Source organism: Asterias amurensis, chromosome 6 (genome assembly GCF_032118995.1).
Source record: "Asterias amurensis chromosome 6, ASM3211899v1".
NCBI lineage: Eukaryota > Metazoa > Echinodermata > Asteroidea > Forcipulatida > Asteriidae > Asterias > Asterias amurensis.
The window spans coordinates 3487533-3507871 of NC_092653.1; the positions used below are offsets into that span (position 1 = coordinate 3487533).

Consider the following 20339-nt stretch of genomic DNA (forward strand, 5'->3'; position numbering starts at 1 on the left):
GAACCAACGACCTCCAGATTAACGTGCCGACGCTCTACCAACTGAGCTATCTAGCCCTATGTTGGCAGTGTCCCTGCTTTCGTAAATGTCAGGTTTCTCAAACGGTTCTGAAAAGTGGGCAAACTATATACGCATTAATGTAACCTCACTGCCGTTGTAGAGGTTTACCGATAATGAAACAATAAAAATGCACACCAAAGTGTATGCATAGCACAGGATGGGCCAATGAGAAACATTTTGACGTCTAGCCGAGTCCACTGAAGTATTTGCTTCACATGCACAACATCTTCACATGCACAACGTCTTTACCTCATTTGACTCCCAAAATGGCAGACCAAGTTGACTTAAGCCATTTGTGACGTCATCAGAAATCTGATAGAGGTAAAGGTGAAATTAGATCTATCCAACACTGTTTCTAAAAATGAAAAGTCGCAAACTACAGTCGTTGTCTAGAGTGCTTGAAGTTATTCTTTTATTCAGTAAAATTACCACACAAATGTAATTTCTGTTGTTATCACATCGTACATGAACAAACACATGTAGTGCACAAACACTGTACACAGTCTACAAGTGAGCAGGAATTAAATCGAATCCAATTTGAAGCCCTTCTTTTTAAACTCGCTACATGAATGCAACCCCATTATTTGCCTCACACAGACGTGACAATATCCAAAAGGCTTCTTAAGTGGCTACGGCTATGGCTGACTCATTCTTGGAATGACTTCAACATTGCTGCTAAACTAAATTATCGCAAAGTCACATACAGCCACAGCCGCTCATTTTGGTATGAAGCCATTCACTCCAAACAATACATCCGTTTTACTAGTCTCCTTTACAGCCGTTTTTTTGTTGTTGCTGGTTCAGTCATGCATATATTTATCAAGAAAGAGCTAAGCATTTTTCTTAAAATGTCATACATGTACAAGCTACCTTTTTATAAAGACACATATACCCGTAGACTGCTGCAACCTACTTTTTTGTTAATTAACAGTGACAGATATAATCAAAGATATTTAAATTAATGCAGTTATTAAGGTGCAGATAAAACTATTTTAAGCACACGCAAACAAAACAGAACAAGAGTTTGAGTAAAAAAAATGCAACGTGCAGAGCCAAATTTCATAGAACTGCTTAAGCTGTAAACAAGCACAACAACATAATGCTTAGCAGAATAAGGTTACCAGCACAAAATGCCATTTCACATGTACCATGTGTGACTGGTATCCTGCTAATATCTGCTTAAGAAGCTCTATAAAAGTGGGCCTTAGAAATACGGTAAACTAACTTACTCTCTATCTCTTAGTCTCAATTGAAACAACAAAATATACAGCCTACTCACGGATCTAGCCAAAGTTAACTTGAATTTTCTGATCGATAAATGGATGGAAAAACACAACTGATTGAAATCCGTTTTATAAAACAATGGCAAGAAGACGATGAGACCGACAAAAATTCAACGGTAGAATTTTTTTACTTTTCGTGGTGATAATTTTGCTTACAATGGTTACATGAAAGAAGCATTGACTCAAAAGGTTGAGACCAGAAACCACAATTTCATTTTGGGTTGGCCTTTCAGGTAATATATCAAGCTGGTGCCATCTTTCATTGCGGTCAGCAACCAGACCAGGCCTGAACCAGACTAAGAATGTATCAAAATTTACATCCGCGACTTACAGCTGTAGCTGTTGCCAATGGTATTGTCAAAAAATAGTCTGGTAATCATCATGTAGTTACAAACCACTACTGTTATGTATGTACAACAGTCAGGGAATCTGATTTTAAAAAATGGCGGCAGCTTGATCAAGGTGTCTTGTTTTCAATGGATCCAGCTTTGATGCTGGGTGATACAGTTTCACTTATCAATTATTCAATCTCACGGCAAAGACTTAATTGTGTTAAAGCAGGTCTTGTATTTCAGCAGGGGGGCCATCAAACTAGACCAGCCAACTCCACTAGTACCAAGGGGATAATTTCGTAGAGGCTTCTAAATCAGAATATTGCTCAGCGAATTAATACACCAAGCAACTATTGCAGGGAACCAGGTACAGGTAACACACCTCAGATGGTACTTTCACTGGTGACCTCTTTCTGCTTAATCTAACTTTATAAATATGTAAGCTAAACAGTGCAATGAAAGTTACCACTGATCTTGGCCCACAGACTTCCAAGATATAGAGGGGGCACTCGCTATGTTATGTACGGAATTCAGTTGACCTGCCATTGGTACAAATTCGAATGTCCACTTTGAAATTGTCTGCTGTGTAAACTGAAGAGTGACCACCATTTTCTCAGTGGGCAAAAATGCTTTGTGGCACGCCGTGTCGCATGGTTTCATATGCCTATTAGTTCTTAACTGAAACTCTCTTTATATCTTGGCATAAAAATTTTAGAAACATTTAATAAACAAAGTTGTTTTTCAAAGAAGAAGCAATGCTTGGCCATAATCGAGTTGAAATTCAAAACCTGCTAATTGTGTTCACAGCACTCTCAATATAAAAAATAATAACCTTAATCTTACTTTAAGAATTCAAATGATACATGAGCAGCCCCGTAAGGGAGAAAACAAACAAACAAATAAACATAAACTACGCTAATGTTCACTCAAAAAAAAAAAAAAGCATATTTGCCAACTCTTTTTTTTTCAAAATAATTAATTTAACCTTAATACACCTATTCTACAACTGGGCAGTAATTATACAGAATGCAAGTCAGTTCCCATTTGTTTTTCATGATGGATATTGCTTGTTATTGAAATTCAGATTCTTATATAGATTGATCAAATATTTTCTGCTGATTGAAACATCTTTCGGTTGATTTTGAAGCAGCGTGTGAGATAAGTGCCATTCCTTCATACTGTTGTTTTCCTAGTTCTATCCCTACCAAACCAAAGTAAATGATTTCTTTGTGGAGTTGTTTTACAGAACTCGGGAAAGTACTTAGAATAGAGCTTAATACACATCAGTGTAAGAGTAAACAAAAATGTTATAACAATTTCTTCATCAAACTTGTTTATCTGTCTGTTACCACCTTATTATGAAATATCCTCAATTAGCCACGAATTGTAGATATTTCTTCAACAAATGTTCACTTCAGATGTTCACGCTAATAGACAGCTGCCCAAATCCCCATCAAATTGCCCTGTCTATGGTATAGCGCCCCCCAATTGGCTCATATATGTACATTCAAGTCTGACGAAACTCAAGTAGGTTTCTATTTCTGAATTTCACAGGAGGTTTTTTAGGCTATTGAACTTGCACGCTTTATCATAACTGTCATACAAATACACACACACACACATAATAAGACAAGCACAGAAAAATCTACAACTAAAGTACAGGCTTTGGGGTTGTACATTTTTTCATCATTTTCAAAGATGTACAAAACAACATGCTGGTATCGGGGTTTTCAGGAAAAGGAGGTTTTGGAATTGTTCAAAAAATAATTTAGTACGGTACCTTAACATTATTATCATTATTTTTTTGGGGGTTTAAAAACTTTCAGGCAGAGTAGGGGGAGGGTTTGGAAAAAGTGATCATGGGAAAAAAAAAAAAAGAGAATACGGTTTCTAACACCCTCTAAAATGACCAAAAAATTTACACCCCTGGGTCATATACTGTAGTGTCCTAGCCATACATTGTAACATACTGACTTTATACTACTAGAAGCAGCAAGTTGTTAAACACGTAATAATTGTGCATATGGAGTGTCCTTTTTAAAAACAACGAAATCACGTTCAAGAAGTAGGCCATTTGAATCGGCAAACACACACCTGACGTGGAATGAGTCCAACGACTGCTTGAGTTTTCACTGTCCGACTGCTTGAGTTTTCACTGTCCGACTTTTGGATCCAAACTTGCTCTGGGCATCGGAGATCCAACACTCTTCTCTTCCTCCCCCTGGAAAGATTCGTCTCCCCCGCCCCCACACACCCAGAAAAAAGGACACCCCACAATCTAACACCAATGTATAGTCCAAATTACAGATTAACTATGGTTTGTATTATTTGGGAGGGTTATACATATACTTATCTACCATTATTAACTCTTACTCCAGAACCAAGTCTTGATAAAATCAAACCCAATCCCTTACAACCCCTACGACCACCACCAGTTTTTAAATATTTGTCTCCATCTTTTCTTTTAACGATCATCCCCTGCTGTCAGAGAATAACCCTTCCGAAGTACTGGATTGAAACACGATTTTTCATCCCAACAATCTGTTAAGATCTAATAATAAAACTGAGAACTGTTCTGGTTTATGCTACCAACTCCATTTAAAAACAAACTGTGTTATTATTTTTTTTTTCAATCAAAAACAATTTTGCTAAAAAAATGGTTTTAATGGCGGATACTGTAAAAATGCATGATACACTTTTGGTTCGAATTGCAGCAGTGTCACTCCTTGAGAAATGTTTTTGGTTGAAGGTGGAAGTATAACTTTAACAATTATTCATTTAGTTGTTTTTTTTATTTCCAATTTCTGCCGCTGAAACTCAGAGAAATTACCAAGTACAACATTTCAGTGGGAAGGTGTTTCAGAAACTTTGGTTTGTTTAAAAAAAGGTCACAAAAGGTGTTTTAGTTAATTGAAAGATTTCACCAATTTATTTAGCGAGTTTGGATGTCCTCGTGTGATTCTCTGTATTTTACCAAAACTGTACCATGCCATTCTCTAAATGTTGATATCAAAACAAACGTCACAACATAGTAATAAAGAGGAACACTGGTGGTGACTTTACTTAGGTCTGTACACAGTCTGCTACAGTAAAGGAGAATGGACATTCTTGCCTGTGTCATTGTAATTTTTGGTTTTTGGTTTTTTTCCCTTTCCAAGTCGAATCTCTTGCAAGTTGAGAAGATGTCAAGTTTTGTCACTCCAAGTTGGGTGAATCCCATGTACAGCCCGGTTATCTCAGCCCTGAAAATAGAAAAGATAAGCAATTTTTATTTTTAATCGCTATTTATATAAACAAACATTTACGAAAGATCCCCTAGCATCACAAAGCCGGACGGCCACTTGAAAGTACGGGCTACCCTTTACTGATTGGAGCTGTCGACCCAAATCAACTGTCAGCAGGGGCACACTGCCACCTACTCCTGGGGCCGAAACTGGGCCTTACCTCCTTTACAGTAGAGCAGATTTCCCTGCCTTCCCAACTTTTACCTGCCTCTAGCTACCGGGCAACCTCGGTAGTCTAGTTGGTAAGACACTGCTCTAGAATTGCAAGGGTCGTGGGTTTGAATCCCACCCGAGTATCATGCTATGATATTTTTTCACAGGACTCGGGAAAGTACTGAGTATACAGTGCTAACACACATCGGTGTATGGGTAAAAACCAAAATTAATATTCTTTATCCCCGAAGCAAATTTAACCTCTCTTAAAACTTTCAAACCCCTCAGTATTTTATCCCCACAAGGTATGCAGAGCTACGATTTGAAGTATGAGACCTGTTTCTTTATAGCACCATGCAATGTAAACCCCTTCTCTTTTTGACAAGTGCACTGGGTTCTTTTATGTGTATTTTACACACCACAGGAGACCTACAACTATACGTCCCATCAGAAGGACGCAGCAAAAATGGTTTGTGTCTTGCTTATGGACACAAGTGTGATGACAGGGACGACTTGAACACACACTCTGCTGAAAATCAGAAACACAAGAGCTTGAGTTGGGTGCTCTTATCCGCTCGGCCACGTCACGCCGAATCCTTTCACGTTACCCATGCATGATTATTTAATTCCAATCAAACTTGTTTTTGTATATACATCTATAATTTGTTTCGTCATTGTAACTCAATTTGAAGTTTTCTAAAGACATTTACAGATTCGAACCGGTTATTTTTCCGGTCGCTCTTCGGAAGAACAATCAGACCATCCAAAAGCGTAATGGCCAGTCATCGACCCACACATCGGCGGATATATAAAGTATCAAAATATTCACATGGCACACTTACCTTAATCTTACTTGTTGTTTTTTCTGATGAGAAAGTGCTACTATTATTCCTGTGGCTCCTCAAGATCCTCCACTTTCTCTGTTAAAGTAAATTAATCAACAATTGGTCAGCATCTTAGATCCACCTCCAATTATAAATGAAAGGAATCTTTACTCAGTACCGTGACTGACTTCAATCTGAGTTTTGTTGCTTTTCTATAGTTATATAGGAGCTGTTTGGCTATAATGTATTTGGTTGACGAGATACGTGAGCAAGGTTTGCCATTGTTGGCGTTTGGTAAACTCTGGCGCTTGGTGTCCTCTGTTTAACAATTGATTCAAGACAAAGTGGAATTTGGTATCTTTCTGCTGTCGATAGCCGCCTTTTACCATCTTCCGCAGCTTGACGCTGAGTTGATGAGATTGGTCTGTCGCTCAGTGAGATTCCATGTTTGGCAAGAAATGTCAGGTGGCTTTGCTTCATGGCATTGAGGCTCCTGATTTTTGTTTGCAACAGGATTCTATGATTCAGTAGGTTTTTTTCACAAGCTCATAGAAATTTGCCTCCAAATGACAGAATATAAGTGAAGTTTATGCCATCTTATTATTGTGAACAACACTGTGCACAGTAACTTGTATAGCATCTTAAATGGCAACACGTAAGGCAACATATACGGCAATACGTACTGCAAAGCGTATTTGTAGTCCTTCATAGAAAGAGGTTTGATGTTGCCATTCCAGTGGAAGCTCACATCATTAAACTACACATTGAGTGTGTACGCACTAAGCCTGGGCGACTAGTGCGACTAGTGTCATAGTCATGACTATTGATTGCTTAATCGAGTCGCAGCTACTTTATTTCAACTACCATAGTTCCGCCACGACTACTACAAAAATAGTCATGACTACCTGTTTGGTGAACCAATGAAGTCGCTCACGACTATTCACAACAACATTATTACTTTCGAAACACAATCGGACATCATTGACACAATCCTAGCGTAACTTTTACGTGTTGGGAATTAAAAGTTAGTTGTGGCTAGCATCGAAGTTGCAACTACTTGAGGCGTGACTAGTCGAGTAGTAAATTTGAATATTCGCCCAGGCCTAGTATGCATCTTGTGAATAGGGACACAAAAATCAAGTTATGAATGCCCTTTGTCAAGGTAGATCAAGGTGGAAGACAAAATTTGTAAAAACATGATGTACCTTCAACCTCGCTGTCTGATGTCCAGAGAGTGAGGTTGTCTCTGATTAACTGAAGGATGAGCGTGGAATCCTTGTAGCTTTCGTCTTTCAAATTATCCAACTCCGATAGTGCGTTGTCGAAAGCCTCTTTGGCCACGTTACACGCTTTAGACTAAAAACAAAATCACACAGCACATTCCAACTGTCATTAACATTTCTGAGATTAACAAAACTGTAAACTTTGACAAAATTGACAAAAGTGAGATTACGGTATACATAGGTTGCAATATGACAATCGGCCATCTTAATGAGCAATTTGGAGCACACAATCATGCATTACGCGGCTTCACTAGTAATTTGAGCGGTTGACGCGCCTGCAAGACAAAATGCGATTTGCCTGTAAAGATGGCGTCTACTAGGAACTATCTATTCTATGAATTTGTCTTTTTCATCTACATGTAACTAGAACTTATTGTACTGGTTACATTTTTAGTCGATGAATGGAACCTTGTATCGAAGACTCAATAATAGACCGATTCACTAAGCTCCGCCCCATTGCGTATTGACCAATCACAATGCAACGAAGGTTCGACAAATAAGGTCCGACATGCGTGCGCGTATCTTGGCGCGCGCGCGGCGGAGTTGTACAGAAAGGCATTGGAGAGCCCCACGTGTTCTTGCTCACACGTGCGTCGTGGGCGGAGCCTACTGGATCGGTGTATTGAGTCAACCCAACGCTACCATGAGAGATATTATTGTTGGACATTGTCCATGTCGGTCCCGAGATCCAATTCTTTGGATGTTGAAACAAACAGCGTGGTATTGGGAGACCGATCAGAGATCAAAAAATACCCAGACGCAAATCATGCACAAACTGGACTTTTAGTTTAGGATCAGTGGTTTTGATCATGCTGAAATGATTTGCACAAAAATGTTTGCACAATCAGTCGATCTTGCAGGAATAGTTTGTGCAATTGCCGATCATGCTTGCAGGAATGGTTTGTGCAACCGGCTTGTCGCGCAGGAATAGTTTGCCAAGGTTGCCGATAGTGCATGAATACTATTGCTACTCTCACACTTGGGCGAATATTCTTGCGAATATGAATATTTGAAATTCGCGATGAATTCGCCCAAAAGTTGCGATTTGACAGTGAATATGTTCTCGGTCATCCTTAAACCTCTCCTTACCAATATGCATAATACGCACGCTTTACCAGTAGTACCAATGGCTTACCAATGCTTACGAAAACTGATGGCGAATTACTGTCTTCACAAGACAAGATGAATATTTGAGTTTCGCTTTGAATACGTCTGAAATGGCGGTGGGATAAGGAACATTTTCATCTCAGTCTCACCCCTCGATTGTCCTCGGTCCGCCCTCTCCTTACCAATATCTTATGAATATATAACGAGTGCTTACCAACGCTGGCCAATGCCTTTACGAACGTTCCCAACGCTTACGCACGCTTTACCATGTTACCGATGCTTATGAAAATCGACGGCGAATAACCTTCTTTGCAACATTCGGTGAAATTTAGAAACAGGTTTCTAAATTGACCAATCTTCGTAAGGAGGTGGGGAATAATTTGTGAACATTCCGAATTTGTTACCACCGTTACGAAGACATGACGAATGTTGCGAAGTTTGAGCGAATGTCAAATATGTCCTTCCGTTAGCATATTCGCAAGCATATTCGCCTTGTGAGAGCAGCCTTAAGTGACCGATCTTCGTAAGGAGGTGGACAAAGACTTGTGAATGTACCAAATTTGTTACCAACGCTTACGAGGACACAGCGAATGTTGCAAAGTTTGAGCGATTGTTAAGTATTTCCGTTCATAAGCACATTTGCTAGCATATTCTCCCTAGTGTGAGAGTAGCATATAGTGTGCGCAATATGCCGATCGTGCATAAATTATTTGCGCAATTTGAAAACAGTGCAGGATTGGTTTAGTGCCCGGACAAAAGTTGACCCTGTTGAGAACTCTGGCAGAGCTGCTATTATTTGCATCTTGCAAACAGGGAGAAAGAAAGGCCCTTTGGGAAGGCATTTAGCTTTCCGCATGGATTTTCCCATCACTGTTCCTTACCGGATCTCCCATGATCTCATAGTAGAATACTGAGAAGTTAAGAGCCAAACCGAGACGAATCGGGTGCGTCGATTGGAGCTTCTTTGCAGACTCCACGGCTTCCTTGTAGGCAGCCAAAGCTTCCTCTCTTGAATTCTTTCTGCGATCGTCTTCGCTGACCTCAGCCAGGTAGCGCCAATAGTCTCCCTTCCTGTAGGTTAAAGGGTTAAAAGTCAAAAGTTACAGTCATGACTAAAGGGTTTTCAAGCACAATATTTGATACATGCCTAATCACCATAGAAGTGAAATAACCAAACATGGCTCCTGTTGCCCCTGGTCTTTGCATCATTGCCCCTTTAAAAGTTTCCCACACGAGAGGGCAAGGCCATTTTCATTTTGCAAAGGGCACGTCCATAGGAAAATCTTTTAAGCGTGTGGGAAACTTTTGAAGGGGCAATGATGCAAATACCAGGGGCAACAGGGGCCATGATCTCTGTGTAATTCATGGCCTGAAAATGTTTGGTTTGTGTTACCCCATTACACCAAGGACTGCACGAGTAAGCTGATTATGCCTGACATGGGATCAGGAAAACCACCATAATCTGGCCTGTGAGTGGACCCGAGCTGAAAGAGCTGAAACACTACATGATGTAAGAATGATCGTGTAACGTCAAGTGAGTGGGCGTCACGCATTTACGCTGGTCGAATTGGGGCACCCCAATAATCAAGTAACTAGGCTTATCTCACTTTATTGTAGTTGTACATAAGAAGCTTATATAAGGCATGCCAAGTTTATATAAGGGAATAAAAAACATTTAAAAATAAATAAATATTGTATTGTGATGTTTTTGCAATAAATAAAAAAATTTTTTTTAAAGGAAATAAAAAATATTGTATTGTGATGTTTTTGCAATAAATTTAATAAACACAATTTAACTAAACCCAGTCACCGGTTGTGTTCTCGTACATTTTGTAATAGAAGACTCTTGACTCTAAATTTTCCGTGGCATCATCTCCTGCTTGTTCCGTCTGAGGAAGAAGGAATTTATCCAGTAGCTTCAAGACCTCCTCACACTGAGCTAGCAACTCCTTTTCAATCTGTCAAGAAAAATTATCAATAAATGACTGGTTACAATGACATACATTGTTGTGGAATAGACTGTTCAAGTCTTATAGTGTCTATGTACTTTTTGTAGGGAAAAAACACAATGTCTACAGATTTACACTAAACTTACATAGTTTGAAGATAATAATAGTAGAAAGCTTCCCTGAAAATATTACTTGCCGAGGTGCTGTAGTTTTTGAGAAATAAGTAAAACAATGTCATGAAAATAAATTTTCGTCTCAGTGATCACAAGACGAAAATTATTTTAGCATGTAAAAACGTATTTTCATGACATTGTTTTACTCATTTCTCAAAAACTACAGCAACTAATATTTTAAGGTACGCTTTCTACCATCATTATCTTCAAACGGTGTAAGAGTAATGTAAATCTGTTGACATTGTGTTTTGTGTTACAAAGAGTACCCAAATCCTTTAATAACCATATTTAAAACATTCCTTTTGCCAAAGGACACAAAGTGCAAGGTATTTTTTAGTGCAAAGGTGAGTGGGACGAAGTTTTGAATTATGAGACCTAATCCTTGCACTATGCAATGCTTCACAAGGTGATGTGGCACAATATGGTACCATCTAGCCAGGAACACCACGGCGAACCCCTACTATTTTGAGAAGTGCACTTGGTTCTTTTACATGTGTTTACACAACACATGGGACCAACGGCTTTACGTCCCATTCGAAGGGCGAAGCAATGGTAAAATGTCTTGCTTTTGAGGACACAAGTGTTACGGCTGGGGTTTCGAACCCACACTCTGCTGATCAGAAACACCAAAGTTTAAATTCGGTGGTCTTTACCGTCTGGCCACGACACTTCCCGAGTCTTGTGCATATTTGAGAGAGAAAACAAGGCGAACGAGGACGATATCTTTTCTATCAAGCATGATACTTGGTCCTTGAAAAAAGTAGACGTTTTTTATTGTGAACACTAGTAGGGTCTAAAAGCCATTTCCGGCTATTTAATCACAATTTTTCAGATTCTTCCAACAGCAAAAACAATCTGAAATCAGGCTACAAAGTACAAATAATATCATGCTTTTATGAAATAAATCTTAATTGTAAATAATACATTTTTGCTGGTTGAATTTTCAACACCAAACTAGCCAGCAGGACCTCTTGGAGATAATTCTGACTGTCCTCTGATGTTTGAACAACCATTTGTCCAGCGGACCACTGTTAAGGGAGAACGCTGGAATGTATGCATGGAAACAATAAAACAAACAAACAAACACCCCAAAACAAAAACAAACAAACAAACAAACAAACAAACAAACAAACAAACAAACAAACAAACAAACAACCCAAACAAAGTACTCACCTGTTCACGGTATTTTTTGGCTTGGGTTTGCTTAGCGGATCCATCCTCCTGGTTGGATTCTATCGATTTGATGATCCGCCATGACGCCCGCCGGGCTCCGATGACGTTCTTGTAAGCAACCGACAGAAGGTTTCTTGACTCGGAGCAAAGAGCTGGCTCTTTGACCACGATCTCCTTCATCGCTGATACCATGTCTGGAGGAGAATCATACATAGACTTATATAGTGTACCAATAAGCAGGGTTCTTCCCTGCACAAGGTAGCATTGTGTATCAGCACACAATGGCATAAACGGGTGCTTTTTGACTCGATATGAAGTAGCATATCGGGTGGATACGCACCCATTGCATGCTGATACAAACAACAAAAATGTATACAAAAAAATAAAATTTAAAAAATAGGAAAAAAAATAACCTTTTTCTTTTGACATTACTAACACAAAAATCGTCAAGATAAAACCATTTATAATGCTCCAGAATGCACATTGAGACATTTAATACCAAGACACACACACAGTAGAAAACATTAATAATAAAATAATAATATTGAGTTTTTATACAGCGCTTTTTCACTCCCTACGGGTGTCTCAAAGCGCTTCAAGATATTACCCCTGGTCACTGGGCCTTAATTCACTCCTTAAACCATCTCAGCTCCCTGGGGAGTATACAGCCTCGTGCAACAAATGCGCTACTCGGCTAAATCAATCACAAGAACCATCTCTGCCCTCACAGGTACCCATTTACCCCTGGGTGGAGAGAAGCAATAATAGTTAAGTGTCTTGCTCAGGGACACAAGTGTCACGACCGGGATTCGAACTCACACTCTGCTGAACAGAATCAGCAGAGCTTGAATTCGGAGCTCTTAACCGCTCGGCCACGACACCCACATTCAAAAGACCTAGTTTCGATTCCGCATGCTTCAGCCAAACTTTAGGTCTAGAATGCCCCACAGTTGTGAACAATTCTGTGGAGAACCCTGGGTACTCAAAGCGCTTGCAAAAAAGAAACATGTTAGGTTTTTAAAATAATTTTGCTTGATAATTCTTTTGCAAAAATTTGCCCTGTATCTTGCTTACCAGAACACTTTTTCAAAATGACACAAATCAGTGTGTTTGCTGTTTTGCCCCTGAGGCTAGTCAACCCTACACTTGACTTGCCCGCATAAATTTTGACTACCCAGTGTTTTTTTGTTTGCATGTAAAATTGACATAGTGTTACATACATGTAAGTACAATGCAGGTTGCTAATATTTGACTTGCCCACCCGGCTACCCAAGTGAAAGTTTGAACAGCGACTAGTATTTTTGTTACACTGTACAGGGCTAGCCCTTTTAGGGTCCATCCCTGTACAGTGTAACACTAGCTTTGTATAAGTTGTCTAGTAAAACTGGTATAGGCTTTGTATTAGGGCCTAACTTGTGTTTGTACTTTTGTTGTCAAATGCAAGGAGCTTTCCTTTATATTTGAGATGTCCTTGCATTCCTTTGAATCTTTACTGCAGATTTTACAAATTTCCTTCCATGAAGTCACTGCCCTTTCAACATCTTGGTATTCTTTCAAACTTAGGGGTGGAGGGGCCTATACTTGGAAAATATGTACATGTAGGCCAACGGTTTTCATCTTCTCTAACTAGGATTGTCATTATTCACTGACACTGCATAGGCCTATGCATTGCAGTTTGTCAAGTTCTACATACTGTATGCATCCAATGACCTAATTTTCGCAGAAGCGCAAGCAAACTTTCATACGTGAAAACGCAGGGACTAGGAACCAACCTTAAGAGCTATGCATGTGTTGAACTAACCACATTTTTATCCTACTGGGGCAGGGTTCCCCAAGAATTTTACAAAACTGTGGAGCATTCTGGACCCAAGTTTTGGAAGTTTGACCAAAGAATTGATTTGAAATAATATATTCCTGCATCACCGACATGCGATTCGTGCGAAACGGTAGTTTGTGCATGGATAAAAGGCCTGTAGGCTGGCATGGTTAACATGACCGCAGTGGACAGGAGTGAATGGTCAAACAGTAGGAAGGCTGGCGTTGACCAAGTTACAATGTACATGTTTATGTATGCATAAGTTCACCATGACTGCAGTGCACAGTACTGTTCATTCGTTAACCACAGTGGGCAATATTGAGTGGTCAGACAGTAGGAGCGTAAAGGGTTAGGGAAGTACAGGAGATACACTTGACTCTTCCAGGAATCCAAACACCTAATGTACAGGATGTCTGAATAGTTGTTTCCATTTCCACATAGTTAGTTAGTTTCATTTGTTTAAGTGAACTGGGCGTTGTTTGGATGCAACAAATTGTTTATTATGTTATGGATGTTTGACCAGTGAACAAACACCTAAAAGGTATGACATTTGGTTCTTGGAATAAGTAGGAACATTTGATTGAGTAAAGGGATGACCTACATGTACACATGATACATGTACTCCTAGAACTAGATGAAAGCGGAACGAACCTAATAGTTCTAGTACAGACTTTCAGGACTTTTCAGGCTATTAAATCACATTTTTTACTGATTTTTCCAAGGGCAAAAAAGTGGAAATCAGACTATAGTAGGAAGAATATCATGCCTGAATTTATCATTGAAACCTGTTTGCAAATTTCCTTAAAAAGGTTGAACAGAACACACAGTTCAACACATGCAAAGCTCTTAAGGTTGGTTACTAGTCGCTGCGTTTTCACATATGAAAGTATGATACTTCCTTTTGCCCTTGTCTAGGTTTGTCTGTTTCTGATACTTTAATTTCTTTTTGATATTTTTGCCTTTTTTTGTAAGGACCCCACTGGAAAAAAAACCTAAATTATTGCCTTTTTGGGTTTAGTTGCAATAACATAACCCTCCTCCCGACGACGAAGCCAACATAACCCTCTTCCTGACGTTATCGGGATTTTGTGCAGTTTTTGGGGATTGTTTGTTCTTCTCTGGTTTATCTTATTTCATTGTCTTTTTTTCTATGTTTTATTATGCATTTTTGACATGTTTTTATCCAAATTTTGAATAAATTCAATCAATTAAATAAGCAAGGAGATAGTGCTGGACAGATACAAGATTTTAGCCAATATTTGATCACAAGGCCATTCAAAATAATGTCAAATGTCACTGTCACTGTGTCGACAGTGTGTGGTTTCTGTGTATAGCATCATGACATATACTATAGGCGGCTAAAATTTATAACATAAAAAAAAACTAGAGACATTCATTTCAATTGATTCATGACATTTCAATTTCATTTCATTCTCCCAAATTTCTTGGTGCATTTATTTAAATTGATCAACCTGTTTTACTTGTTAAGATTTGGCAATGGTTATCAATGATAAATGTTGTCTGTTAACAATTCTCTACCATCGTAGCAATCTTATCCTTGAACGGGATTAATACAATTTGCATCCATACCCCGAATTACAATTTCAAAATGGCCACTATACATACTGACACTACACTGTGCGAAAATGTCAAAAATACATATAAAAACGTGTGCTTTCCAAACGACACCGGTAAACAAAATATCAAAAATTCATTACCATCATATCTCTCAGCTTGCTCGGCTAATTTTGCCATACGGATGAGTTCTTCAGTTGATCTGGCCTCCATTTTAATGTATCTGATGTTAAACCGTTCCTTAGAAAAAGACCACTTTTGGGCCCCTAAATTTCGGAATCTGTCGGTGTTTTGTGGGTGCGGTACGCGGATATAATTTTGCTGGGTATTTGCTGTAGTCTTGGTGCGTGCGTGCAAGGACGACGTCGTGTAAATCGGCCACCCACAGTCAATCAATAGAGGGCGCTATTATCAAAGGGCGCGCGCGGGAATAAAATAATGGCCATGATCAGGCGCAGCACTGAGACTGCCGTGGTCAAGTGGTTTTGTTCAGGGGTGCGGGTCGGGTGTAACGGTTGAGAATCGACCTTTAATTGATTTGTACGAAATTAATATTCACACCTTCTGAAACTAATGAACTATAGTGCAGATGTGTCTTAATTAGAACCTTTGGCGGGAGCTTTGGCGAGTTCCCTGGTTGGACTTGCATGAGAAAATCATTGGAACAAAAAAACAAACCAAAACCATTGAATCTTAATAATAATAATAATAGTAACAATTTAATCTTGGAGGAGTAAGGCTTAGACCTACCTCCATGAATTTCTTCCTCCATGATTGAATGAAAAAATTGTGACCCAGCCAGCCCCACACCCACCCCTACCCCACCCAAGTCGGACCTCTGCATTTTACATCATTTTAAAATGGCGTTTGAGATTGTTGTCAATATTAGGAATCGGAAAATGAGTCCATGTCAAGACTTGTATCTTGAGAGTCCCTCTTTAACAAGATCAATTACAAAGAGTGACACTGTGTATTTCCAGGCAAGATAGTACACCAACTTCAGGACAAATTTATGTGATATCTTTCCACACCGATAAATTTAAGAAGTATAAACAAAAACCCCCAAAACAAACCAACCCCAAAACATTAAGATTTCCAAGATTTCCATTTTAGTTTTTCCTTCATTTTGTACTACAGGAAAAATCTATGTTATCATTATACATATTAATAAAAGAAATCAACCCAAAACATTAATAAGTTAAACAAGTTTTCCATTTTACCCTTCCATAAATATTACTGTTTTCTTTCATTGAACTTTGCAATAGCAGGAAGTACGTCCTGACGGAAGTCAATACGGAAATCTGGGCTCTGCTGCTCTTTTGTAAACAAATGACGTCACAGGTTACAAGGTCTATACCATTATCTTGTGGGAATAAATAAACCGCAAAATTAAAGACAACAGACCTCAGTTTCATAGAACTAAGCAAAACAAATTATGCTAAACCAGAATATGGTTACCAGCCAAAAAAACCCATGTCACTTGTACAATTTGTGCACGGTATCCAGCTCATTAGTGCTAAGCAGTGATTTCTAGGCAGAATTTTCTGCTTAAAGTCGGTGGACACTATTGGTAATTACTCAAAAAATGTTATCAGCATAAAACCTCATTTTTTTGGTAACGAGTAATGGGGAGAGGTTGATAGTATAAAACATTGTGAGAAACGGCTCTCTCTGAAGTGACGTAGTTTCTGAGAAAGAAGTAATTTTCCACAAATTTGATTTCGAGACCTCAAGTTTAGAATTTGAGGTCTCGAAATCAAGCATCTGAAAGCACACAACTTTGTGTGACAAGGGTGTTTTTTTCTTTCATAGTTATCTTGCAACTCCGACGACCACGTGAGCTCAAATTTTCACAGGTTATTTTATGCATAATTATGTTGAGATACATCAACTGTGAAGGCAAGTCATTGACAATTACCAATAGTGTCCAATGTCTTTAGGCAGCTCCTTAAGAAATTGGGCCCATAAAAGAAGACAAAACACTGACGACAGTTGTGAAGGGTGATTCTCACATGAAAATGCTTCAAGGTGTTCACAATATTTTAATTCTTGTGTGCATGATACAGTCTGTACAGACCCACTTCACTTAAACAAAAATAATAACCAACTCCTAATACCTTTGTTATATAAAAAGAAGTACTATGGACTTTTAATTAAAACAGTTATACTTAAAGGTAGCTTTGCCCTTATTTTTTTTTGGTGGGGGTGATACAATTCTTGTACCCACAAAAACACAAACCAAACAAATGAAGATAATAGCAAATTATGCAATTTTTAAAGCAATTTAAATAATTTGTCTACAATTATTTCACAGAAACTTTTGTTCCTGCTTGTGTACTAACAAACTCAAAAAAAAAAAAAAAATAAAAAAATAAAAAAAGCCCATCTGGAAAAGTTATATTTTCCCCTCACCATTTTCAGCTTTCTGGTTATGAAAAAGAGGATAATGAAAAATCCATATATGGAAAATATGGATTTATTCTTGTTTTCAATACAACAATTTATATATCACGTTCATACACATGTACATTGTGAAGTCATGTACAGGCCTGGAATTTCATCTGTGCAAGGCATGGTAATTTTCAGTTTAGCTTTTAAAGGGGTGCACATCCATTGATGAATCTGGTGACCGATGGGAAACTTTAAAAAGGGGCAAAAAGGACAAGATCAGGGCAACAGAGGCCATGGTCTACCATGGCCTCCATTCAGGCCTGAAATTTCATCTTTGAAAGGACAAGGCCATGTCCACTTGTTAAGGGCACATCCATTGACAAATCTTGTAGTCAAAGGGAAACGTTTAAAAGGGCAAAAAAGACAAGACCAGGGCAACAGGGGTCATGGCTTACAGTTTGTTATTCCAGGCCTGTTTGTATGAAAGCAAAACAGATATCAAAACGCTGGTAGTGCACAAGGTTACTGAGCACAGAAAGAATGTTGTCATCAATATTAGCAGAAAAAGCATACCAGCAAAAAAATTCATGTTAATTTCATAGTTTTCAACTAGGGCCCGGTAGGCATTGTACTAAAACATTGTTAAAGAATAAATCTTGAGATATAGAAATAAACCACACCCCCACACACACACACACAATAAACACAAATAATGCTAAGCTAACCTGGTTCTTGCAGACAGAAGAACCATATACAAACTAAGGGGGTAGTTTTATACCAACATGGTGTGCCACACTCCCATATTAAAGGAACACGTTGCCTTGGATCGGACGAGTTGGTCAAAACAAAAGCGTTTGTAACCGTTTTTTATAAAATGCATATGGTTGGAAAGATGTTTTAAAAGTAGAATACAATGATCCACACAAGTTTGCCTCGAAATTGCGTGGTTTTCCTTCTACTGTGCGAACTAACATGGTCGGCCATTTATGGGAGTCAAAATTTTGACCCCCATAAATGGCCGACGTGTTAGTCGACGAGGTAAAAGGAAAACCACGCAATTTCGAGGCATGTTTGTGTGGATCATTGTATTCTACTTTTACAACATCTTTCTACCCATATGCATTTTATAAAAAACGGTTACAAACGCTTATCAAAGACCAACTCGACCGATCCAAGGCAACGTGTTCCTTTAATAATAATATTAATTTTATGCACAATTTTTAAACTTGAAATCCATTGTTTTCATGACATCATTATTATTGTTTATTAAAAACATTTATAAGAGAAATCACCAAGCATAACTAGGCCACGAACGACCGCTTCAAGGTGAGGGCTACATTTACTAATTTGGGGGCAATAGACCAGAATCACTTCCACCAGGGGCATGTTGCCACCATAGATAATTAGATATAGAATATAATACCTAAATCGGTCGCGCGTACATACGCGGGTTCTGGCATTGGGGCATCCATTAACCTATCTGCAATGTTCATGCAAACCAGCGCGTGACTTTTAGCGCGCCCATAGTGGTTTAAGGCCTATCTCCCATGTTCATCTCCACTGGGTTAAAACCAGCGCGTGACTTTTAGCGCGCCCATAGTGGTTTAAGGCCTATCTCCCATGTTCATCTCCACTGGGTTAAAACCAGCACGTGACTTTTAGCGCGCCCATAGTGGTTTAAGGCCTATCTCCCATGTTCATCTCCACTGGGTTAAAACCAGCACGTGACTTTTTAGCGCATCCATGAAGAACCAGGAATGTTTGTGTTCGGCTTGTGGCACGTATGTCTGCACGGCCGATCTGGGTATTATATTCTATATCTATGGTTGCCACCTACTTCTAGGGCTGAAACAGGGTTCCCCCTTTGCTGTCCCTTAAAGATGAAGGGATGGGTATCATCCACTATTGTGCTGTATAGAGCAGACTGCATTACCTTCCAAACTGGTTTATATCCCTGACATCACAACTTAAAACATTCACTGACTGCTTAAAGCCATTGGACCCTTTCGGAACAGAAAAAAAAAGTTCACAGATTTACAAATAACCTACAGGGTTTACAGAAGGTAATGGTGAAAGACTTCTCTTGAAATATTATTCCATGAAAATGCTTTACTTTTTGAGAAAACATTAAAACAATTATCAATTCTCAATATCGAGAATAACAGATTTATTTTAAACACATGTATGACACAGTGAAACGTGCAGAAACAAGGGTGGGTTTTCCCGTTTGTTTCTCCTGACTCCGATGACAGATTGAGCCTAAATTTTTACAGGTTTGTTGATTTATACATAATTTGTGATACACAGTGTGGGCCTTTGGAAAATACTGTTTACCGAAAGTGTCCAATGGCTTTAACTTTGTAGAAGATTATTAATGTTACAAAGATCTATTTGCTTATAAATACCTACAGAAAGAAATGCACTTTTACCCCTAACCATCTCAATCCCTTCAAAATCCAACTGTACATTTTGTTTAGTTCTGTTGGACCGAAGACTACCTACCAGTAAACTGATTATGCTTTACATTGGATCAGACATACCACCATAATCAGAGTCCAACAGTTTGGGTGTTGAGTTACTGAATGGTGTTGGACTTATTAGACTGCAGTAGTAAACTAATTATGCTTTACATGGGATCAGACACACCACCATAATCAGAGTCCAACAGTTTGGCTGTTGAGTTACTGAATGGTGTTGGTCCGAGGACTGAACTAGTAAAACTGATTATGCTTTACATGGGATCAGGCATACCACCATAATCAGAGTCCAACAGTTTGAGTGTTGTGTTCCTTTTTGGTGTTGGATTTTTTAGATGAATCACTCAAAGTCCAACAGTTTGGATATTGAGTTACCATACAGATTTTTCTTTTGCAACGTTAAAGCCATGAGCTTTGCTAAGGTACAGGCAAAAATAATACAACAGTTTATAATTTGAC

At 38.8% G+C, this 20339-nt stretch overlaps 1 protein-coding gene across 1 annotated transcript; it reads right to left on the bottom strand.

The window, feature by feature from the left end:
- Positions 1-445: 445 nt before the first annotated feature.
- Positions 446-15371, bottom strand: LOC139939212 (14-3-3 protein zeta-like). Its single transcript, XM_071935006.1, has 7 exons — positions 15156-15371; positions 11622-11815; positions 10154-10284; positions 9208-9397; positions 7142-7292; positions 5955-6032; positions 446-4917 (listed from the first exon to the last, which is right to left on the bottom strand). The coding sequence occupies exons 1-6, from the start codon at positions 15223-15225 to the stop codon at positions 5998-6000; spliced, it is 771 nt and encodes a 256-aa protein (XP_071791107.1). The 5' UTR covers positions 15226-15371; the 3' UTR covers positions 446-4917; positions 5955-5997.
- Positions 15372-20339: the final 4968 nt, after the last annotated feature.